The sequence below is a fragment of the Terrapene carolina genome, unplaced genomic scaffold (genome assembly GCF_002925995.2).
Source record: "Terrapene carolina triunguis isolate 2854851 unplaced genomic scaffold, T_m_triunguis-2.0 Scaffold66, whole genome shotgun sequence".
NCBI lineage: Eukaryota > Metazoa > Chordata > Testudines > Emydidae > Terrapene > Terrapene triunguis.
This window is the reverse complement of record NW_020664417.1, coordinates 25,193,887-25,219,287: the sequence shown is the minus strand read 5'-3', so window position 1 is coordinate 25,219,287 and position 25,401 is coordinate 25,193,887. Positions and strand designations below refer to the sequence as shown.

General features: G+C 38.0%; 1 protein-coding gene across 1 annotated transcript; it reads left to right on the top strand.

Moving 5' to 3' along the window:
- The first annotated feature begins 5,591 nt into the window (after positions 1-5,591).
- ASIC5 (acid sensing ion channel subunit family member 5) lies at positions 5,592-23,980 on the top strand. Its single transcript, XM_024211546.2, has 10 exons — positions 5,592-5,670; positions 8,623-8,929; positions 11,156-11,387; positions 12,553-12,675; positions 13,787-13,936; positions 15,300-15,447; positions 17,492-17,548; positions 19,180-19,348; positions 23,199-23,290; positions 23,790-23,980. The coding sequence occupies exons 1-10, from the start codon at positions 5,592-5,594 to the stop codon at positions 23,978-23,980; spliced, it is 1,548 nt and encodes a 515-aa protein (XP_024067314.2).
- The last annotated feature ends 1,421 nt before the right edge of the window (positions 23,981-25,401 follow it).

Below are 25,401 nucleotides of genomic sequence, written 5' to 3'. Positions count from 1 at the left end.
GAAGGCCAGAAGTGGGGGGGTTCAGAAAATATTTCTTTCAGAATGGATTGTAGTTGTTTCATGATATCCTGTATGGGTTCCAGTGTGGGGTGGTAGGTAACAACTAGGGGTGTTCAGTCAGAGGCGGGTTTATTTCCGTATTGAAGCAGGTTCTCGGGGCATTTGGGTGGCCCATTCCATGATGCAATCTACTCCTCTGGTAGAGTGGCCTTGTTTGATGAAGGTGGTTTTAAGTGCATTAAGGTGTATATCCCAGACTTTCTCCTCGGAACACTTTCTGTGGTATGTGTGAGCCTATAGATAACAGATTTCTTGGTACGTTTGGGGTGATTACTGGATCTATGAAGGTAGTGATGATGTGGTGATCTGTAGGTTTCTTGTTTATGCTTGTCTGTAAGGTTCCATTGTAGGAGCTGATTGTGGTGTTCAGGAAGTTGATGCTCATCTGGGAGTGCGCCAGAATGAGTTTAATGGCTGGGTGATAGTTGTTGAAGTTGCGGTGGAAATCTATGAGGGAGTTTAAGCTGTCTGTCCAGAGGATAAAAATATAATCGCTGTATCTCAGGTAGATCATTAGTTTTGTGGTGCATTTGTCCATAAATTCTTCTTCAAGGTGGCCCATAAAGAGGTTGGCATATTAGGAGCCATCCTTTTACCCTTGGCAGTTCCCATGGTTTGGACAAAGTGTTTGTTGTTGAATGTAAAATTGTTATGGGTAAAGATGAGTTTGGCGATGTGTTTGGGGTGGATATCTGAGGGTTGTCCATAGTTTTGTAAATATTTGAGGCAGGCAGCTCTGCTGTCATTGTGAGGGATGTTGGTGTATAGGGAAGTGACATCTATGGTAACAAGGATGGTTACAAGGATGAGGGAGGTTGTTAATATTATGGAGTTTGTGGAGGACGTTGGTTGTGTCCTGGAGGAAAGCTGGCCCTTTGTGTGGTGAGTGGTTTGCGGATTTTTTCTATGAGTCCCGTTATTCCTTAAGTAAGAGTGCCTTGCCCAGATATGATGGGTCTGCCTGGGTTCCTGCACAACACTTTCAAAAGACAAGCCTGGAAACTTAAATTCATTATGCTGCTAGACACTAAAAAATCATGGTCTTAATAAAGACACTGGATTTATGTTTTATTACAATTATCTGTAACCCACTAATCCCTCCCCACCTTTTGTCCTATGACTGAAGAGTTGTCAACAAGCCACTCTACCTTGAATGGTCCTTTACAATATGTGTTAACTACTTATGCAAAACAATCTGTTCCACCTTGCATTTTGCTGTGATACCGGGAGTACCTTTCCCAGACCTGAAGAAGAGCTCTAGGTGGCTCGAAAGCTTGTCTCTCTCCCCAATAGATGCTGGTACAATAAAAGATATTACCTCATCCACCTTGTCTCTCCAATATCCTGGGACCAATATCCTGGGACCAAAACAGCTACACCTACACCACATAATTCTCAGTTAATATTTCATTTCTGCCAGAAGTTGACCCTAGCATGAGTGTCTTCCTGTAAGCAGTTCAGAACATTACTCTTGTGCAAAGTAGACAGGACCCCCTATTCAAGCCCAGAAGCAGAATGAGATAGCTGCCCAGATTTTCCTAGAATGTACAGATATAAACGCACATAGGTGTTTGGGTTCCCCCAATACCTCTTCCAATCAGTTCCCCAAGGACTCTGTTCAACTTCAGTCTCATCACTCAGGTTTCATTATTGGCATACATGAAGGCTACACAGATTTAATCAGACTCACGTGTAAGGCTTGGGTACAGGGATAACCACAAATCCAAAGAATACAACTATTGGTTGCATTATATACAAGTTTAACCCAAGACTGATGCATGTTTCTTCCATTGTACATTATATCATGCACTTTATAATTGGTTAGATTATTTTCAAGACCAATCCCTGTACATATCATGCTTTGTTCTCTTGCCACATGTACACAGCACATTTTGTTAGTTTTCTCCCTGGACTGTGCACTTATCCTCCTCCCCCCCCACATATTCTGAGACATTGCTGCTGACACTATTGTTTCTTGTTCCTGTTTTTACACAGCTTCTCTCTTTCTCCTTGTCCTTGGCTGCTGGGGTTCGCTCATACCAAGTTGGATCTACAGTGGACAGCATGGTACTTGTGGACACATATATAATTGTGAAGCAGAAAAGCTGCAGCATGGACACAACTTGAAATCATACACAGATCAGTTACAATAAATATGCACTTGAGTGTAGGAGGGCATAAGGCCCTGTCTGAACAAGAATTAACACCGTAATCCTACTAACCCCTGCATTTCAAAGGCATGTGAGTATTCCATTGAAATAAATAAGACCACTCGTGTTTAAAGTTAAGCACATGGGTGTGTTTCCTTTCAGTAATTTATTTTTCCTCACCCTTTAATTGTGACAAATTGTAATTCCAATGCAAAATCAAGAGTTTCTATGGGCTTCAAGGATTCTCAGATTAGCAGAGTTTGCTTTTATCAGATTGCTGTATACCTTACATGACAAAAGAATCCAGTAATAAATCCCCATTTTAGTATTATGGGTTATGCACGTTCTGCATAGAGGGAGCCACGGGAGCAGCAGAAGAATTTTCTCTTTGCATTGATTTCTGATTAGAATCAGTGCTTGGTTGAGATTTGCTCCCCGGAAACAGGTGTTGGTGTTGGGCTGAGATTCCTGGAAGAAGAGATTGCCCTGCATGCTGTTTGACCACCTCTGTTTCAGGACAGGTGAGTGTGTGTAAATAAAACAGCTTATTCTTAGATTTTGTTCAGTCTCCATGTCACTGATTTCTTCTCCACTAGGAAGGGGGACCTGAAAGCCTCAAACATCTACTATCACTCAGCAGTAGGGAAAAAACGGTGAAATTTCTTGCCTAGGTAGGGTAGCACTGGTAAGATGAATGTCCAAAGTTGTTGTTTTTGTTTCAGTGCATCCTGACATGATATTAAGTATGGCATGATTTGCTATTAAGATTCATATGAAAACATAAAAGAAAAAGGGTGAGTTCTCAAGTTCTGTATAAGCCTACAAAGTGCAGTAGACTAGCTTTCCCTAATTTGGCTTACTATCACAATTAAAACATGTGATCAGCTGGGCTAACAATAGACCATCCAAACACTAGGTACCACTTGAACAAGATTGGAGCCCAAATATGGTTACTCATAGTAACTGTTGGGTTGAAAAGAACTTTAGATCACCCAAAATAAAAAAATGAGCACCTATTCATCCACACCACTTTAGCAGCTCTGCACAATCTGGATGAGCGTGTATCTATAAGGAAAAGGGGATATACGTCTTCAATTTGTATAGCTCATAGAGGATTTTTTTAAATAAATTACTGTATAGATGGCATTTGACTCCAATTAAGATCCATCATATTTTTGCTACTAGGGAGGTGCTCAGAGGATTGCGGGAAAGGGGGAACATACTTCCACATGTGGTGGTTGTGTCCAGCAATTGGACAGTTTTGGGAGGAAATTATTAAAAAGATTCATCTATGACAAAATTGCAGTTGCCTAGAAATCCCCTAACATGATTATGTAATGCTCCAGTAAAGGATCTATATTTAATCTTCCCTCTTATCTCAATTATTTACTCATTACACTCTTTTAGATGTTGTAGCTCATCTTATTTCCAAAAAAATAAAGTTCTTCAACCAAACTCTTTTCTTCAGGAACTCCCATCTTTTTTGAGATATGATGCTTTATTTATAAGGATCCCATTCATTACTTTCCAGAATCCCAGAGAACACTTTTATTGATCATGATCATTTTCTTCTATACATTTCTGAATGTTTTTTTCCAGCCCTCGAATTCAACACACACCAAAGCTCTATCCAACTGCCTGGCCCTTCGTTTTTGCAGTGAATCCTAGTCTTTCAATCTAAGATATGCAGGGGGTTGATCAAACCAAGTTATAACTCCCAGATTAGCTTTTTCGATCAAAGTAGCCAAGCCCCTAGAAACAAAAATCATATCAATCCTGGAATAAAATCCACGAGTTGCAGAATAACATGTAGTTCCTGACATCCAGGTTCATCTCCCTCCAGACATCCACCAGATCCTTATTTTCTATGTGATGCAACAAATTTGCACTTCCTCCTCCTGAATGCCCTCTGCATACATTTGATCCATCCATTGTGGGATTAATCACCTTGTTAAAATTCCCCTTTAGAATAATATCTCCTTCCCTAAAATGTCCTAAATCCCTAAAAAAGGATTAAAAAAAAGCTTACCCCCTGATTGGGAGTATATACATTGGCCAACATGAGAAGTTTACCTTTCATGGACCCCTTAATTAAAATACATTAGAACTTCAGAGTTATGAACACCTTGGGAATGGAGGTTGTTCGTAACTCTGAACAAAACATTATGGTTGTTCTTTCAAAAGTTTACAACTGAATATTGACTTAATACAGTTTTGAAACTTTACTATGCAGAAGAAAAATGCTCCTTTCCCTTTATTTTTTAGTAGTTTACGTTTAACACAGAACTGTACTGTGTTTTTTGTTGTGCTTTTTGTTTTGTTTCCGCTGCTGCCTGATTGCACACTTCAGGTTCCAAATGAGGTGTATGGTTGACTGGTCAGTTCGTAGCTCTGGTGTTCATAATTCTGAGGTTCTACTGTATGTTTGCTCTCAGTATGTATGAGTTGTGCTGATAATTTAATTGCTTTTTATTGTTAGCAGCTAGGTGTTGTATTACACACACATTACTGGAAAAACATGACCCCCTCCTCCTATGGAATTATGGTATAGTAAAATATAGACCATCCTTGTAATGGGAAAGCTTTCACACCACGTACATGCATAAGAGAAGTGTCAAAAAGAGAAGAGTGATTTAGAACCTTGAACACCTTTTTAAGTGTACTCAAAGGAGGTGGGCTCAACAGCCCGCAAGCCAAAATCTTTAACCAGGTTCTTTGAATATTAATCTGATCCTAAGTTATGTAAAATGGAGTATGTTAATGTTTTATTGTAACTTTGCCTTAGTAAAAGATTTCAAATAATAAATACAATAAATAGTACATGCATAAATAACAATATTGAAGAAACCACACAGACACAGTTAATTTCCAAATAAACATGTTTACTAACTATATATAAATATATAAGTCTAGGTACATATATATACTGCTTCTCTGTGGCTTCTGCTATAGGGATGGAGGCCCATTAGAGGGCTCCCAAACTATTTCAAGGTATACTCTTCTGTTCCTGTACACTCCAGCAACACAGTCTCAAATCAAGCAATTATATTGCACAGTCTCAAATCAAGCAAATTGTTATTATTAACTGAAATTATTTATTAAAAAAGAAAACTATTTGCACTTGAGGCAATGTACTTCAGCACAAAGACTGACTCTCCACTGTTACATGCCCAATATTATATGTACTTAACATTATATAACTGATCCTGCCATAAAAAATAATCTTTTCTTTTACTTTGAAGCTTATGTTATTTAGAAAGCAAAGCATAGCAACGCAGGCAGGCAAATTGCCCAGTGCGGTGTGACATCTAATATACCCACCCCTTTAGTTTTCTATAAAAGCCATTAACTAACAATGATCAACAATGAAAAGGAAGCTTTATGTACTCGTTCCTCCCTTCTGAAACTATGAACAGCCTAATGGAGCAGTTCGGGAAATGTGTTGGATTTGATGCCAGAGGTATGTAACAAGAAATATTATAATACATTAGCTTATACTTTACCTTTACTTGCCTTAAGATAGGTTTTTAGAATCCACAACCAAAATGGGGGTGGGGAATAATCTCCTTTAATTTGGAAGCTTGCTCCAAAGTTTTATTCATGTATGGTGGGAATACACAAAGAAGAGGAGCAAAACAAGCAATGTAATGAAAATTTATACCCATAATGAGTGTGACAAATGGAAATATGTATTTAGAAGTAGTAATAACTTATCTTTTAATGCTACGGTTTTAACTAGACAATGCCCCCTATAAGCAATGGCAGTATTTAAGAATTGGTAGATTTTAAGGCCAGGAGTGAGAAACTATTGTGATCATCTGGGCTGACCTCCTGCATAACATGGGCCATACAATTTCCCTGAATTAATTCCTGCTTTAGGTCCAATACCTGTAGTTGAACTAGAACGTATCCTTTAGAAAACACACCCAATCTTGATTTTAAAATTTTCCAGTGATGGACAATCCACGACAACCTTTGGAAAGTTATTCCAATGGTTAATTACCCTCACAATTAAAAATGTGTGCCTTATTTCTTGTCTGAATTTGTCTACTTTTAACTTCTAGCCATTAAATCTTATATACTTTGTCTGCTAAATTCAGGAGCTCTCTATTATCAGATTTTTGTTCCCTATGTAGGTACTTCTTGAGTGTGAGCAAATCATTTCTTCTCTTTGATAAGCTAAATAGACTCAAGGAGCTCTATCACTATAAGGCATGTTTTCCAATCATTTAATCATTCTCATGGCTCTCCTCTGAACCCTCTCCAATTTTTCAACATCCTGCTTGGTGTGGACATCAGAACTGGATAAGGTATTCCAGTAGCAGTTGCACCATTGGCAGATACAGAGATAACATAACTTCTCTATTGCAAATCAATATTACCTGTTTTATACATCTAAGGATCACATTAGCCCTTTTGGCCACAGCATTGCTCTAGGAGCTCATGTTCAGCTGATTATCCACCATGATGCTCAAGTCTTTTTCAGAGTCACAACAGCCCAGAATAGAGTCCCTCCAGCCTGTAAGTATAGCCTACAGTCTTTGTTCCTAGATGTATGATCTTACATTTGGCCATATTGAAACTCTACTTCTGTTAGAGTCAATGGAATTTTTAACAATGATTTCAATGGGATCAGAGTCAGGCCAGTATTGCTTGCTTATGATAACCCTGCCAACAGTGCCAAATCCTGCAAACAGTTGCTAGAATATGTATGGCGAAGTCCAGGGGTACTACCAGAAGATGTAAAAATGTGGAGTAGTGACTTTGATTTTTTTTAGGATCAGACTAAAATATTGGCCTTTAGACAAAATAAAGACCTAGACTTTTCTTTTTGTACTCAGCCCTGAATATGGGGGAAAAACACACAGCTGTACTTTTCAGAAAGATCTAGGAGGCATTGCAACTGTTACAATTTCTTCCATTCCCCACTCTTCCTCTGGGGTTGAAACAGTAATTAACTGCAACTCCTGAAAGCGTGCAGCTCACTTCCTCCTGCTGTCCCAGCCAGCTCTGTTCTCCATGGCAGAATCCAGAATCTACCCATTTCTCACCCCTCTCCATCCTCCATGACCACTTGCCTTCTGGAGTGGGTGAATCTAGGATCTAGCCGTTGAGCTCTGCACAGGAACCACCCAAATCCCAGGTAGCCTTAATGTGGCCACAGAGAGGCATTTGGAGAGGGTGGCCTTACACCTCATTGCTTGCTTTGTGTGGCTCTATTAGTGATAACACTCTATCCCTAAATAGGCTGCAAAACTATTGAACCTACTTCCTGCTAAAATAAGATTTGTGTGGATGGATGGGTGGTTTGTTGGTTGTGGGGTTGTTGTTGTTTTTTTTTGGGGGGGGGAGGGTAGTTAGTAGCTGTTAAGACTTGGGCTGAGGGAATCACCTATTCTTAGATCCTCAATATTATTTCTAGGTGAAGCTTCTTTGGGTTACTATTGTTCTGTTTTTTACATGATGAGCTAGCATACAATATCCTCCATATAACCACCATTAACTAAAGCACTTTGCCAAACTGTTGATCCTACTAGGGCTTTGTTGTACATGGTCATTGTTAAAATTCCCTCCTTTTGATGTTGTGAGGTAGAAGGCTCTATTCAAAAACCTCAAAGGATGGTTCAACACTAAGCATTCTGTGTAACTACTATATTTCAAGTTCTTTATTATATCCACTTCTGTAGCTCTTCAACTATTTTCAAACCAATACAAAAACCTTGGGGTAATAAGATAAAAACTCTCTGCTTCAAAGGCATGGAGCCATACTATAACCAAGAAAAATTCATGTAGCGTTATCTCTAACCTTTGAGGTTGTAGCCCTCTAGCTTTTGTCCTCAAACATTCAATAATGAGAGAGTGAAATTTATTTTAAAATATTGTTTCCCCTTTTAGCTCATTTGTAAGACTCAAGGCCTGACCCTACCTGGTTAATAGGAAGTTACTGGGAGCTCCAGCTGCTCAGCATCTCATAGTAGGTGTGCAACATTCCGCAGATTTGAGCCCTTATTAAAGTATCTCTCCATTTAAGCCTTTGTCATGACATGCCAAGCTAAAGGGACTGTTAGTTTATCTTGAAGGACTATAGTTAAAAAACTATAAGGATATGCTATTTCCTGTTCTGCTGTCGCCAAGGCTCAATCACTGTCTGATTGCAGTGGATGTTCAGGATAGACTGAGCTAATCTTCTAATGCACAACTCTCTTGGAATTCTAAAACACCTTCAGGAGGGAGCTTTCTATTTTAGAAACAATATACCAGCTGGTTATAAACTCCTGTCTGGAGAGGCATTAGAAACCTGTTTCGTGAGGAACTTCTGTCTAATGTAACATTTAAATCACTACCCTTTAAAAATTTTACCCCCCCCCCAAAAAAAAACTACTGCTAACTTTTCATCTTGTCCAATGTTAAGGATTGCTGGAAAAGATAAGGCTATACTTAACAAGGAAACCATTGCCTTCTTTGGAAGAAAGAAAGAAGTTTGACCATGAGTTTGCCATGTCCACTTCATTCCATGGGGTGCACAATATTGTCCAAACCCGGAGCAAGATACGAAAGGTCCTGTGGATGTTAGTGGTCCTGGGGTCTATCATCATTGTCGCTTGGCAAATCTGGAATCGATTCACCAATTATTTCAGCTGGCCAACCACAACTTCAATAGTAGTTCAGTATGTGGAAAACATTGAGTTCCCTGCTGTGACCTTTTGTAACTTGAACAGGTAAGATACATCAAATGCATGCTGCAATAACAGATCTCTTTAATGTCCTAAAATGCATCATTATTCTGCAGAACATCTATTCAAATAAAACGAAACACTGGGACAGGCTACAGTCAATTTTCAACCTGGTGGACAGGAAGTTAGTTTCATGCTGCTAGCGGAAGTTGAATGAATAGAAGAAATTCCGGAGCAACATTTTAAATATATTACTGTACTCAATACATCTGACTGCTCACAGAGCACAGTTCAAAGATACAACTGGCAACATCTGTTGTTCAGCATTAAGGGCCAAATCCTATTCGGTTTACTTAAGTGAGCAGCTCCTGACTTATTTGAACAAATTAGGTAAGACAGACAAGCAGAGTTTGGCTCTACAGGGATTACAGGCTCTTTCCCATAGTTCTGGGTAAAATATTTAACTAAAGAGGAAGACATTTCAGAATTAGGGGAATTTTTGACACTGAATTTCACTATAGAATAGAGAGATTTTAAGAGATTGTTTTAATCCCTCTCAAGTCAGGTGTCAGACCTGTAGGCCATCAGAAATCATACTTTACTGACAGGTATAATGTACATACATTATATAACCACAGGGTCATGAGTATATTTAGGTGACAGATGCTCATCCTGTAATCTTTTCTAAGGGACTGTTGCCAATCCCATCACAGGGACCAAACATATAGACCAATATTTGCAAGCCTGGGAGGCTAAAACTAGGCTTCTAAATCCTTTAAGTTCCTACATAAAAGAAAAATGATTTTCAGAGGTGCAGAGCCCCAGAAGCTCCTGTTGACGTTAGTGGGTTGATGGCTGTTCAGCACTTCTGAAAACCGGGTAACTTTTATTTAGGAAGTCATTTTAGGAGCCTACACTTGAAAATATCGGCCATAATTCCCAAATCAGTTTAAAGTGCAATAATATTTATATACTTGACTCAGATTCAGCTGGATACTTTTTAAAAGAGTATATTGAACCTGCTGGCTCATTACTATAGCAACCATTAGGTCCAATCTCAGAACCCATGCAGCGTTTCCCCACAATGTTCCATTGGGGAAATGTGGTTTGCTGTCTCCGATCTCCCAGCAGAATGAGTCACAGGTTTAACTCTCAGATCTCTGAGGCTCCCCTGGCCCTCAGTCCCTCCAGCTATAAAGCCATAGCAGGATGTGTTTGCAGAAAATGCAATGCCACTACTAGAAGCCCATTTAGAAAGCAAAAGATGATACTATAAAATTATTAAACTAAGTAGGCAGAGTAATCACATATGCACCATGAAGAGGGTGGGTGGTGGGAAATACTTTAAAAATATAATGCAATTATTGTACCTATAGCTGCAGAATGTTATAGTTACTTATCAGCAATTCAGAGCGTGGCAGCTGGCCACTAACACGTCAGTTTGCTTCAACCCCCATCTGTTCATTTCAATCTTTATTATTTATTTCTGGATTTAGTTAGCAGTCCTACTTTTGGAGAAAATGACAGTCATGGATGTGGTGTGCTTTCAAAAGTAAAATTACAACCAAAGCTAACCCAGGAAGTAATAGCATTTTGTTGAGTTGCAATAAGATCTTTCTACCCATTCAGACCACTATTTTTAGATATTAAGGTACATTTGATCCATTTATTATCCTGCAGTATAAGGATACTTTAATATTAGTATTAGCATAAAATAGCAGTCCAGAACCAAGTCACATAGTAATGGCTTATTATTCTCTGTTCAACACCTTAAGTTCAAATCTACAATGGCTGTTCAGCAAATCCCTAATTCACGTCACCATCAGAAGCGTTTAACATTTTATATGGGAAAGGTGTTTTTAGGTCCCATAATATTTTAGGATTTTTAAACTGATGCTAGGAGTTAGATCCCCACCCCCACCCATGATTTATACCACTGCCTATCACCAGGCTTCCTGGTAATGGATGTCGGCTGTGCAAGATGGTTAGAACCTCCTCTACTCCAAAAAGTTGTGGATGTATAAGATAGGTACAACCTCTTCTGCTGAGAGACTGCTGTAAACAGACCAGACAGCACCAGCTGTCTGAGTGATGCACTCAGTTTTCAGGCACAAAGGGTAACCTGATTTATAAAAAACAAGATTGTGTTATCCATTCCTTGTAATGCAGAGTAAGGTGTGATTCTGGTGGACTAGACAATTAGTGTTTGGGGGAGAGTTTCAGAAAAAATACTGTGGCTACTCTTTTAACTGTTCTCTTTCCTACTTACAGATTCCAAGCCCATGCAGTAGCCAACCTCAGTATTATTTTTTTCCTTTGGAGCATTGTGTCTGGAGTTCTTCATGCATTTGATATTGACAACAAGTTCTCTCAAGAGCTAAAAGATTTCCTTCAAGGAAACCAAAACTTCAGCATTAAAGAGTTTACAAGGAATAATGGCTTTTATCTCAACAGCAGTACTTTGCTAGAATGTGATTTTTTTGGGCAGCCATGTTACCCGGAGGTAATATTTTTGCTTTTTTCATAAGAGTACCAATGTGACAAAAATGTAATATTGTCTCAGAAATAGGCTGATTATAGAACTTATCTACAGTCACAAAATGAGACTAATCTGAATCACTTTATACCAAATTACATTGTGGTGAGTAAGTCTAATTTTTCAAAGGCCACCTTTCAAGTGCTTCACAAGACCTGATCCTGCAGCCCTTATATATGCAAAATAAAACTCCCACTGATTTCAGTAGGAGTTTCTGCATATGGCTAATCAATGGGATTACTCATGTGCTTAAAATTAAGCACATGCCAAAGTGCAATTCAGGGCTTTACTTCTCCCATGAAAATGTATCAGTTATATGCAGAAATAAGAGGGATACTTAACAAAGAAAGCCAAAGTAAATTTTTTAGAATTTTTGAGCAAAAACAAAACAGAGGGCCTGATTTCTAACCTCACTTTACATCTATTTTATATGAGTGTACTTCAATGGAGTCACTCCCAGTTTACACTAAAGTGAGAACAAAATTAGACCAACAATCTTTCAGTTTCACCTAACCTTTATTGAGAACCTACAGCATGCTTAGAATTACTGATAGAATTGTGTTGACTCTAATTTTAAATATATTAGCAGTAACAACAAGCCCTTGTAGCTAAGACTCCAAAGCAATGAAAGACAATCAAAACAGCAAATTTATTTAGTCACACTATTCAGGCCTAATACGACTAGGGTAATATGCTAGTACTAGTCCATACTCATCTAGTTTACTATGGCTTCATACATTCACTTGAAACAAGCAGCAGCTACTGAACTAAACATCATCTATTGAAAATTAAACTACTTGGAAGTGTTCACTTCCTATTTCCTTCTGGAGAAATCCTATAGAACTTAACAGGGTAAAACCAATAGTATCCTATAAAGGTTACTCTAGGTAACCCACAGATTTAATAGAGAATGATAGTCCTTCTACAGAACTCCATAGGTTGGTTTCGGTCAAAGGGATCTCATACTGTAAGACTGTTTCTATCAGTGATTTACATACTTAACTGCCATTTTCACAGGATCACAAGCAGATCATTTAGAAAATCTAGCCCATAAAACATCCCCAAACCCACTAGTTTAGGTATAGATTATCTTGTTTCAATTTTTACTTTTCTGTTTTCATTGTTTTAAAAGGATTTTGAACATGTCTTTACTGAATATGGAAACTGCTTTACTTTTAATCACATGGATCTTCCAGCAAGGAGAAGAGTGAGTGTTTCTGGAAGAGGCTTAAGTTTACTTTTTGATATCAAACAGGTATAGACATCACAATAAGATATATACCTAAACATCCATTAACTTGTAGCTTCAAAGATTTGAAAGCTTGAAGGGACCATTATATTAATCTAGTCTGATCTTCTGCTTAACAAAGGCCATATAATTCCACCCATTAATTTTTGCATCAAGCCCACTACTTCTGGAGTGAGCTAGAGCATATGTTTTAGAAAGACATCCAATCTTGATTTAAGAATTAAAAGTGCCAGAAAATCCACCACATCCCTTGGTAAATTGCTCTAATGGTTATCATTACATTTGACTTGTAAGAAATTAATAATCCAAGGGCAAATGCAGGACTTGCTACAGCTTCAAAAACTAGAAGTAGTAATGTGAGAATGAAAACTAATTTAAAACATCTTCAAGATAGTGCCCTCTACTTTATTCACTGGCTTATTTGATTTTCCATTAAAGTCTGTTCAGAACTCCAGGAGACAGTCATTTGGGGCCAAATCCTGATCGGTGCTGAATGTTGACTTCAGTAGGAGTTGCAGGTACTCAGTACCAACTAGGATTTGCCCCTAATTGGTTACCTTGGATCACTATTGGCAGATTTCCTAAGATACCACCACCAAATACAGAAAACTACCATGTAAGCAATGGGGAGGGAAATTTTCTAAATGAGATCAAGGAAGAAAACTGAAAATCTATGATGATTTAAAAAAGGGGAGGGGAAGCGGCTGAGCACCTAGCGTTTCTCTTTAAGTGGTGTAAGGAACAACAGTGGCAGCTTCTGGAGGGAATAATGGGAAATGTGCTAGAACATGAGGACTAGTTGTCATGTAAAGAGATGATTCTCAGGGTTGTGAAAGAAGCTTGGATTATCCCTCAGTGGAAGTTAGGGAGGGGAGAGGAAAGAAGAAAAACTCATCATTTTGTAATATAGGAGGAACTTTAGATACCAAAGGACACTGAATTTAATTTACTTTTATATTTGGGTTTTTGTTTTTTTTAATTGTCAGAGGTGATTTGTCACCGTCACTGGAGGTTCAAATCCAAGCAAAATGGATGGTGCAGCTTTAAACAAAGCTAAGCCCCATAGGGTAAATACATATCAAGCCATTGCTTTTCTAAGGAATTCTTTTTGTACCAGGCACAATTCACTGATGACCCTACCTTTGGCTTTATTGATGCTGGGATAACTTATGTTATCCATTCACCTAAAGAACCTCCACGTTTTGATGGCTTAGGCTTATCAACACCAGTTGGTATGCATGCACACGCTGCAATCAGCCAGCTGAAGGTAAGCAATTTGTATCAGTAGCAGTATCATTCCCTATCTTGCAAATGTATAAGTGCATTTCTAATCTGAAAAGTGACAGTAAAATTGATATTTTGAAGGTTCCGTATTTATTATGTCTCAGTGACTTCCAGAGGAAATTTTCTTCATTTACAAGTAAAAAGCTGAATTCTTTCCTGGTCACATATCACTAGTAAGGCAGATGATGCAGACCAAAGTATGTCTGTTTTTAGTTCCATCTTAAAAACCCATTGAAAGCTAGTGCTACAGAGGTACTACTATAATTTGGGCCAATAGTATCTTTATTAATGGGGATGATGCATGAAGGAAAGAAGCAGCTTGACTTTCAGAACCCTGGCTAGTGTTGCTGGACTGGCAATTAGAAAAAAAAGCATAATTTTACTTGTAAACAGAGCAAATTTGCTCTGGAAGTCATAGAGACAATAAAAATAGTGCAGGCAGCACTATATTTACATAAAAAGCAACAAAGAGTCCTGTGGCACCTTATAGACTAACAAATGTATTGGAGCATAAGCTTTCATGGGTGAATACCCACTTCGTCAGATGCATGTATATTTACATACAATTTTTACTGAAAAACACCAGCCTGAAAACAGTGCAGATTTTCTATACTATATGCACAGAGATCATGGAGGTAGTAGACTTTCCGCAGGGATTAAAATTACTCCCCCGTGTTTCTGCTAACTTCACTCTTGGGATACTGTTTGAAGGCACATTCCCATAGGGCATCCATTTCAGACAGATATTTTAGACCTGCTTAGTTGGGTTAAAGAGGAAGTATTTTGACCACTATCCCATTAAACCTCAAAATGTGTATATATATGCATTTTAAAACAAAAATATTCTTCAAGAACACAGTTCTGTGTTTCTCCTTCATCAGTGGACAAGATAGCTAGGAAGTCAAAAAGAGCAACAGTCAAATTCTCTTCTCACTGAATTTAGGATTTGACTCTGGAAATTCTGCTTTCTGAACTGTTACAAGGTGCTAGTGTTATCACCAACTCTTGAACTCAGTTCTTAGAGAGAAAGTAAGTCCCTGATCCTGCAATGAAACCAGTCAGAGTGGACCCTTCTTCCTTGTAGAGCCCTACTGAAGCCCAATCTTCCAGGGGTTTGTGCTATCAGATTGCACAGCAGAATCAGGACCTAGGAGAGGAACCGATATATTATTTTTTTAAAATAGTTTGATTTTTTAAACTATACTTTGTTACTAATTTGAGATTTATTTTTGACAGCAATTCTGCTTAACTTTTATCCAAGCGTCAGTTAATAATATATCAGATAAAGCTCTGTATTTAAAATAATGACAAGGATATTTTAAAGAATGCTATTTTTTAATCTAAAGACAGTTATCCAAGAATACCCTTGGGGAGAATGCAATCCTAACATCAAACTTCAGCACCACAAGATCTATAGCACCTATGGATGTTTGCAGGAATGTAAGGCCAGGCACATACAGGACAAGTGTGGATGTTTGCCATTTCTGCTTCCAGGTACTTCTTGGGACATGCTATGTTTGTGCTTCAAAAGGTGCTGCGTGGCTCTTTTTAAATATTCTGCCTTGTCAAGTTTTACTTTCATTTAGAGAGCTCAGTCATCTCAGAATCCTGAATCCAGCTAGTATTGGTTGAGCAATTTAATAAAGTTTTAATGAATATTTTAAATTTCACTTTTCATGTCAAATTTTGATGTTTTAGTGAAAGGCACTGAAAAGGTTTGACCAGTTCTAAACCCAACATCTGCTCAGACATCATCCTTCTGATGCACCCTGAAAACTTTAATGAGATTACACCAGAAACCTGTAATAGCTTCTGTCTTGTCTTTAAATTGACCCCTAAAGCACTGGGGCGAAAGCACTTGACTCAGCTGATGGGGACTAGCAGGACTGTAATATATGTGTTATGATCAAAACATCAAAAGGCTCAGAGTGAACTCTCTTGAATCACATGGCAATCAACAAGGGTATTCTGGGTGGAGGACTAGATTCACCCCCTCAGGGCAGGGAGGTACACATTGCAAGGGGTGTAGATTTTTCATCTAATTTAGTTCAAGCTCTTATTTTAAACTATTTACACAGAGACTACCCATCATAAAGAACATACATTAAAATAGATTTTACATAAGCCAGATTATTTCAGTATTAAACAGCAGATGGTTAGCAGCGGCAGGAAATTTATAATATAAAAGGTGAAGATAGCCTGTGCATTGTATTTAGTATATTCTCTCTAATAACTTATCTAGATCTTTGTGTGTCAAGAGGTAAGGATTTCCTAATGCTGAAGAAAAGGAAACCCGACTATTGTATCCTTTCTTTATAACCTCAGATCATCTAGCCATACACACACCCTCCCGACTCCATGCCACCCTGTTTTCTAGCACTCGCCAAAAAAATCAGAAGACCATCCCCCTTAGTGCTAAGTGCAGAGGGAATTACATCACTTACATTTTCATTCCCATTGAGTCAGGCAACTTATTAAAGTGCCTAACTTTAGGCACCCACTTTAGAAAGTGTTGGTCTATTGATTCCCCACTTTTCTGTAGAGAGTAAACTTATTTGCTCATTAGTAGAGTTGGGCAGAATTTTCTGATGAAAGAGTTTTGTTGGAAAATACTGGTTCATCAAACCTGAATAGTTTTATGAGAATGGCTTGAGTTCAACAAACTTTCATTGAATCAGCCAAGATTCTGTCAGAAGTCCGCCTGGCAGGGTGCCAGGGACCCCAACATTGTAAGGTCTATGGCTCTAGGTCAGATGCACCACTCCGGGGCTTCCAGGAACTGGAAACCTAAAGTCCTCTAACTAGGGTTCAGCTCCTGGCTCTGCACCAGGCAGCCTGGATGCCCTTAGAACCCCAGCTCAACCCATATCACATAATATAGAAATCGAGGTTACAGATCAAGCATATCTACAAGAAAAAAAACTGAAGTGGTAAGGATCAAAGAAGCCCAGCCGCCTCTGAACAGCTGTGAAAGGGACAAGTTGGCCCAAGCAGGATGTGCCAGTAAGGATAAGTCTGGGGTGAAAGCCTAGCTCTCCTGAAGTCAATAGGAGCTTTGAAATTTACCTCAATGGGGCCAGGTCTTTAGGCTGGCCTTAAACATAGTTCTTAAACTATCAAAATAGTAAGAAATAATACACACCTCACTTCCTTCCCCCATTTTGTTTACGTAATTAAGAACTGAAGTTTCTGACCTTACCTCCCTAAAATATTTGTTTTACATGATATATTGGGTGGATACCCTGAAGTCGAAAGGCAGGATTGACAGACCCACAGCTATAATGAAATTTACTCTTATTTTTAAATTTTACCAAGTTTTTCTGTTATGTGCCATATTGTGTTGATAACAATGAACAGTGATGCACCAAACTGATCTTTCAGTCACTGAAAATGTGGAATAAAGCTGTAGATTTCAAAGGAGTTACTTTGTATTTACACTAGTACAATTGAGAGCAGAAACTGGCCCACTAGCTTTAGTGTAGTATTTAATTTGAATTTGTATACTCCAGGCTTTAATTATTATTTTACTATTTTTAAGGAAACGGAACAGAATGTGACCTACAAAAATTCTACAGTTGTGTTTCTCCTGCACTCTGTAAGTAACAGTTTAATTAACATATTAATATTTTTCTATTCTTGAGCTTCATTAAAAGTACATTAGAAGGCTCCAAGTGTGCACTAGAATATAGCTAGAAATTGGTAAGAAAACTAATACGACATCAGAACTGAACTAGAACATATATGGTTAGGTCATTAGACAGTCTCAAAATGAAGAATGGCAATAGGACATTGAATAAATGTCTTTTTTTTAAAAACCTCCTTACCCATGTTATGAATGACACCTTACATTTTACAAACAAAGACTGCTTATCCATTCTTTTGCGCCATTTGTTTTCATTTCTGCATCTCCAGATTAATCTGCTTCAATTTTCTATTTAGGGACAGCTTTACTTATTGGGTCTTCTGCCTTAGTGCAAAGCTCTTGCATTTCCAGTGCTGCTAAACCCCTTTGATGGGGCCATTTAGGGAACTGGGGTAAAAATCTGTCTGGGGATTGGTCCTGCTTTGAGCAGGGGGTTGGACTAGATGACCTCCTGAGGTCCCTTCCAACCCTGATATTCTATGATCTTTTTAGTGTGCTTAGCACAGGAAAGGGGGTAAGAGGGGCAAAGGTTGGCCACTCCACTGATGAGACTATCTGAACTAGAGTTTGCTAAGGCCATGCTCCCTGGCACCTCCCACATCCTACAGAAAAATTCACCTTACACTTGGAGTAGGGGAAGGATGTGGGAGCATTTGCTATGAGGGCCAAGGAAGATCCTGTAAATTTGTACTTCTTTATGCTATTCCAGCAGCATAAAGGGAACACAGTGCCATGCTGAATTTGTATAAAAAACTTTTTAAAATCCTGTCTATATAATTTTGACAATTTTAACTATTTTCTAGCACGGTGACTTTTCCTAAGAATTGCTATGACAAAATGACAATTGTCACAATGACCATACAGATCTGAATATCCGTGACTTCAAGTAACAATGCCAGAATGTAGGAACACACAAAAGAAGTGTAAGACAGACAGAATGGATTCTGTCTACATAAAAAATGTTGCACATACCATACTTTAACAGGGATAGTGTAAAAAGACTGGATTATCAAAATGGCAATATATTAAATGGACAAAATGTTCTTACTGAGATTTACAATGTAATCATCAAGAAATAACAAACATTAGCTCATAGAACATCGACACTAATCCTGCAATCACTTCTGCACACAGAGAAACTCCATGATAAAAGGTCAGCAAGACGTGGTCCAATGGATTAGCCTTGAGCCTTAGTGGCAGAAGACCTACATTCCCATTTCCAGCTCTACCATGAACTTTCTGTGTGGTCTTGCACAAGTTGTTTATAAGGACCTGAGCATCCAGCCTCCCACTGAAGTCAGTGAGAATAGCAGTTCTGAGCACCTTTGAAAAAAATCAGGCAGTTAGGAGTCCTGTGCCTCAGTTTCCACCTCTATAAAATGGGAATAATAATACTTATTCACTTTTGTAAAATATTTTGGGATTCACATATAAAGAGCCATCTATAAAGACTATGTTATTTATTGGAGTCAATTAAATTCTATTGGTTAGTTTCCCAAACTTCTTTTGTATAAAACGAAATATTACAAACTTCACATTCCTTTGAACATACATAGTATTGATTCATTTTCCTGAAATTTCAGATAACATAGAACTAATGGGACTATGTACGGTAGGAACCCACAATTCCACTTGTCCTGTGCCTTGTGAAGAAACAGATTATCCCACCACTGTCACCTATTCAAGTTTTTCGGGTGAAAAAGCCTTAACATTCTTTTCCACAAAGCTGAAGAGAAGTCCAGAGTATATCAGGTAATCTTATTTAAAACTTTGTCTTTACAAGGAATATGTTGGATCATTTACAGATGCCATCTTTATTGATTTATTTACAGGGCCTGACTAAAATGTGAACTCTGTTCAGTTACATGAGACCTTACTTTGTATACAATATTAAGATCAATGCCTGCAATATATATGAAGTATCCTCATGGGAAATTGGCCAAGACACAGTATTTTATTGTTTTATATCTGTTGCTATATCTGTTAGATAACCTAGGAGACTAGTGGTCTCAGGTATTTTCCCCTACAGTGACCCCCATATTACAAATATTATAGCCATAAAGTTTTAGAACCCCTCCCCCACCTAGCCATAAAGAAAGAGGTGATGGTTGTGATCCTCTTGAAACCTATTCATAACCCCCAGGAAGAGAGCTTGTGCAACAGGCAATACTGAGATCTTGATCCTGATACAACTGAAGTCAATGACACAACTCCACCCTACATCAGTGGAAGCGGGATTTTTCCTTCCCTAAAGATAAAGTAGAAATACTTGTAAAACCTGAGGAAAGTGAGCTGCCTGGATGTGGGCCTATTGCTTTGGGTTTAAGGTTACAGGTTGAATATTTAGTTTTATCAATATTAGGCTTAATATAAGTCACCCCTCACACAGAGTACTCAGATAATATTTGATGCTGTATCAATCCCCAAGAAAAATTAGATAAGGCAGATAATACAATACTATTTACTAGATTATCAAATATTGTATAACATACAAGTTTTCCAAAACGGAGACTTTCATTTGGGAAAGAGATCTTTCAGAAGCTTGTGTAATCTACCTTATCAATTGGTTCAATAACATATATCACATACCTACATAACCTCATAGATTACATTAGCTCAGTAATAAAGATCTCTGTTTAGTAAATATATGAACTAATGTAATGTAATGTAATTGCAAAAGGGAAAACATGAGCAAGCACTTGATATAGTCTGTTTTGATAAATTCTTACTGGATTTACTTACTAAAAGTACAGTCTTACAAGTCTGGAAGAAGAGAACAATTTGTAGAACATGACATTAGGAAATACAGAATCCAATTGTCAAAGGGTCTTTAATTCAGTCCATAGAACTGTTTGTATATCGATAAGCACAATTAGAAGCACAAGTACAGTAGAACCTCAGCGTTACGAACACCTTGGGAATGGAGGTTGTTCGTAACTCTGAAATGTTCGTAACTCTGAACAAAACGTTATGGTTGTTCTTTCAAAAGCTTACAACTAAACATTGATTTAATACAGCTTCGAAACTTTACTATGCAGAAGAAAAATGCTGCTTTTAACCATCTTAATTTAATTAAACAAGCACAGAAACAGTTTCCTTGTCTTGTCAAATCTTTTTTTTAAAAACTTTTCCTTTTTTTTTAGTAGTTTATGTTTAACACATCACTGTACTGTATTTGCTTTTTCTTTCTTTCTTTCTTTCTTTCTTTCTTGATTGCATATTTCCAGTTCCAAATGAGGTATGTGCTTGACCGGTCAGTTCATAACACTGGTGTTGTCATTGAGGTTCTACTGTAAAATGCAGTAGATGTGAATAGGTGCATGGACAGATACTAGACACACAAAAGACTGTAGATGCTTTAAATAATTGCTTGGAAGTTTTGGCCCATAAAATATCCAAATTGCTTAATTGTTTGTGTGAGTATTGAATTTCTTGTTCTTGAAACCATGGTTAAACGTGTATTTTGCACGTGAACAAAGGGCAGACAAAGGGCATGCAAATTATTAAAATAAATCTATATTAAGCCATTGAAAATTCCACAACAACATTATGTATTTCACTTTGTCAATTATTTTATTGTTTGTAAACATTAGACAAACCAGCAATTACTCAATTAACCAAGTCACAATACCAAAAATTATTCTGTTACCAAGTTTGTAGCCAATATGAATCAAGTCAATATATTAATTAGTACATATCATAAATTACCAAATGTAGGGATCTATTGATTTTTGAAGATGTAAAAAGGTAGAGTTAACTATTTACAGCCTTATTACAAATATACACAATAGCAGCTCCTCGGTAATGCTAGGAAGCATAATTAATAGGATCCATTAACAGGGGAATTATTGTTACTATCAGATGTTATGTACAGTCTAGAATGGTCACCTGATGAGATTGCAGAAGAAAATTTTGGGCAGCAAATACTTAATTTTCAGTGAAAGTGGGTGAATGAGCTACATTACATCGTTACACCTAAAATTTGTAACCATGAGTCTCCATAGAGAATTCACATTATTAAAAACCATGACCATATCTGTGTTTAACAATATTTTCATTTGACAAATTAAAGTGAAACACTTATTTTTGTTTTCTAATCCACAATGATTATGAAAAGAGCTCTTATGTTCTCTGTGGTTAAGGTGTCTATTTAGCAGCTATGTGGAATCTCTTTCCTGTTAACCACGGTATCATAGGGCCAGATCCTGATAGCCTTATTCTCACTGGGTAATGCCATATGCCCAATCCAGCAAAGACTTAGTCATGTGCTTAATTTTACACACTGAGTAGCCCCAATGAAGTAATGGGGCTAATGGCAGAGGACAAAAGTCACACATGTATATAAGTCATTGCAGGATTGGGGCTCTACTGTATAAGTAGCCTGGCCTAGGCCAGCACAGCTCCGGTGCTCGGGGGTGTGAAAAATCCACACCTGAGTGCCAGCCTATTCCAATTTAACCCCCAATGTATATGCAGTTAAGTTAACAGAAGAATACCATCAACATAGCTACCATCACTTGGGGAGATGGAGTTCCTACAGTGACAGAAAACAAACGTTTGGTTGCTGTACTCTCACGACTGAGCTATGGGCTATTTTGATGTGGGGCTACTTCAACCTCACTTTCTGAAGGTGTTCCATTTTGGATAAATAGTTAAGAGTCATTAGGCCAGAAACTCTGTAGCCTGATGATTAGGGCACCCACCTAGAAGGTGTGAGGCCCCTTTCAAATCCTCTCTCTCAGGTAGTGGAGGGGAGGGAGAGAATTGAAACCAGGTCTCACACATCCCAGGTGAGTGCTCTTACCATTGGGCTAAAAGTTATGAGGTAGGTGGTGACTCCTCCTGCTTCTCCAGCCAGCTTTTGAAGGGGATACTATGTGGTAGGCAACCTCTGAGTGTGCCTACCAGATTGGGCCTCCCAGGTGAGATAGGTGCTCGTCCATCTATCTTCCCCTGGTTCATGTATTGGTGAGAGTCTTTGGTGGGAACCAGACATCAAGACACCAGCGTACATTCCCAGAGGCAAAAACTTAGGCTACCAGGGTACTTTTACAGTGGGAAATTTAGTGCCTACATCATTTGGCAGCAGTTGAGCATTGGTCTTCTGGATCACATTGTAGCCTAAAACTCTGATTTAGGTGCCTAAATTTGGGGTTTAGGTGCCTGAGTATCCTTGTGGATCTGGGCCCTGCTTAATATCCTTGTCCATGCAGGCTTACTCCCTATAACACAGTTGTCAGCCCTGATCCCTGCATGGTTGGATCCCTGCATGGCTGGATCACTATGCCTGTGAAGAGTTCACTATATGAAAGGGGTTTTAAGAGGGAAATTCTGGCTATACCTCGTCATGAACAGACAGGCTTTCAGCACTTCACAAGAAAGACTGTTCCACACTCTAGTAGACAACTGCTAGGAAATTTTCCCTGATTATCATCTTAAATTCACTTTTGTCAGTTTCATTTCATTGCACTTTGACAGTGACTATCATTCCTGTAACATCTTTCCAGTATGAATTTAATTTCTAACTATACAGCTAATGACAGAAATAAGTAGCAGTACTTATTATACTGTCAAATTATACTATATGTGTGTTTGTCATCAGGGAGAATCTTGTGTATATTGACATTAAATATCATGATCTGAACTACAAAATGACTCGGCAGCAGAAGGCCCGGAGTGTGTCCGGGTTGCTTGGTAAATATTCATTGGTTAACTTTTATTTATTTTTTCTTTCAAATCTATTCTTTTTCCAAACACTCCGGTCAAGTTTCTAAGCAAGAGTAATATTCACCTTATTCTATCAGCAACTGTCAATCACTTTTCCAGAACTTAGGTTCTAGGAAGAATGTGCAGCTGTCCCATTAAAAGGCTCAGTAGCACAGACAGCACCTCTAAGGGAGAGCAAGAGCCATATTCTGTTTTACTGTCCCCAGTGGAGTTCTGGGGACAATGATTGCTTACTAAAGTTTTCTTTAAAAAATTGCAAATACTGTACAATGGGTTACGTTAGGTTGTAGGTTTTATTTTGAACATTTAAGCATTAGATTAATCTTCTCCCATAAACATTTTAATTTTTTAATGATGAATTATGTATAATTAGCTTATTTAGAACTTGAACCTGGCAGGGTTTTCTTTGCTTGCTAGACTAAACCAAATGCTTAGGCTGACATGCATTTATTTTCTTCTATTACAGCTGACGTTGGTGGCCAACTTGGTTTGTTTTGTGGAGCCAGTATGATTACAATCATAGAAATTGTTGAGTATGTTTTCACCAACTTCTGTTGGCTGTGCATCTTTCTTCTACTGAAAGCACCAGAAATGCCCCAGTGGAATATTCCAGCTCAGAATGAGCAGACAGACAAGGAGGGAATACAAGACTGCTAATGGCTTGTCAAGGCACAAAGCCTCACAGTCTCCTGTAACTTGCCTTCATTTTGAAGATATTAAGAGAAAATTGATATTTAACCTCAACTGGTTTTCCCCACTTAACATCTATAAATAATGCAACAATGGAATTCTAAACAATAGTCATTGGAAAGACTGTTTCTTTCTCTTATGATGACAAATGTAATCTTTATCTAACCCAATATAATTTTTAGTGGCTGAGCAAATGGTTTATGCTAGTAGTTAAAGAACTAAGTGCAAATAAGAGTTCTCAGCCAGAACTACTTCATGCATAAGGTAATCAAGATGGAATAAGCTACCGGAGAAACTTATGATGGAAGCAAAATGTAAATGGACAAAACAAAAACTTTGATAGCAGAAATCTTAAAGTTATGTTTACTAAGGTGTGTTACAGTTTAAAAAACCCGTAACCATTTAAAAATTATGGAAACAAACAGGGAAGGCCTGTATTTATAATAACCAGAGCTTCAGACATTTTTGAAGGCATAGGACTATATTTTGCCCTGATTTAAACTCTCAATTACCCCACTGAAGTCAGTGAATTTGGTCTCCTAATACAAATGAAAATGTGGAATTTGGACAGGATAGTGATGAGCCATTTTTAAAGTAGAGACAAACTGAAATTTTTAGTCAACATTTCAAAATCAGTCATTTCTTTTTGAGCATCTTGTTATTCAAAATTAGTTTGACCTATTTTCTTGAAACCTTACAGACAATTCTCCTCAGCTTTCAGAGTGAATTCTGGCACTTTTCAGGCCTAACCAGCTTTGCTAGCCAATAGTCCCATAGAGGTTAAATTGGGCTTATAATTAAACCTGGTAGTAACATGGTGAAATCATAACCTTTAAGGCACTGATCTGCATGATTTCTGATTACTACAAAAATTATAAGCCCATATGAATAGTCCACAAAGTGTACCCCTCTGTTCACTTTGTGGCATGTCAATATGGTATGTATAGTCCTATTTACACTGTGCCACTCTGAGCAGCCACACAGTACTGCATGACTGGCAAATTCAGATAATTTCTCCATAGTTTAATACTACATTGCAGAAGCAAAGCGGATACTATCTTTCCCCAAGGAAGTAATAATGTAAAGTAGTAATCTATGATTCTATGATTTACGCAAGCTGTCAGATAAAATTAAGTTATGAATTAATAAAATTCCATCAGTGGGCAATGACAGACCTAGCACTTCTTTCTGTGACTCCACTTTAAGCCCTGAGATAACGAACATTTCTGCTCTCAAAAAAGAGAAAAGGCCTCAATTTTATTTCTCAGTAAGGAGGAGTTTGAGTGAATTTAAGGTCAGCATATAGATTGGTGCATAAAACAGCTAAGGGCATTGCTTGCTGGGAAAACTTTTTTCCTGATAATATCAAATTTGTTAATACCAGAGAA

Bases quoted from the DNA above. Each gene is read 5' to 3' on its own strand.
- ASIC5 (XM_024211546.2), top strand. From the start codon at position 5,592: ATGTACTCGTTCCTCCCTTCTGAAACTATGAACAGCCTAATGGAGCAG. The intron at 5,671-8,622 runs GTATGTAACAAG...TCCAATGTTAAG, and splicing joins TGTTGGATTTGATGCCAGAG to GATTGCTGGAAAAGATAAGG. The intron at 19,349-23,198 runs GTAATCTTATTT...GTTTGTCATCAG, and splicing joins AGAAGTCCAGAGTATATCAG to GGAGAATCTTGTGTATATTG.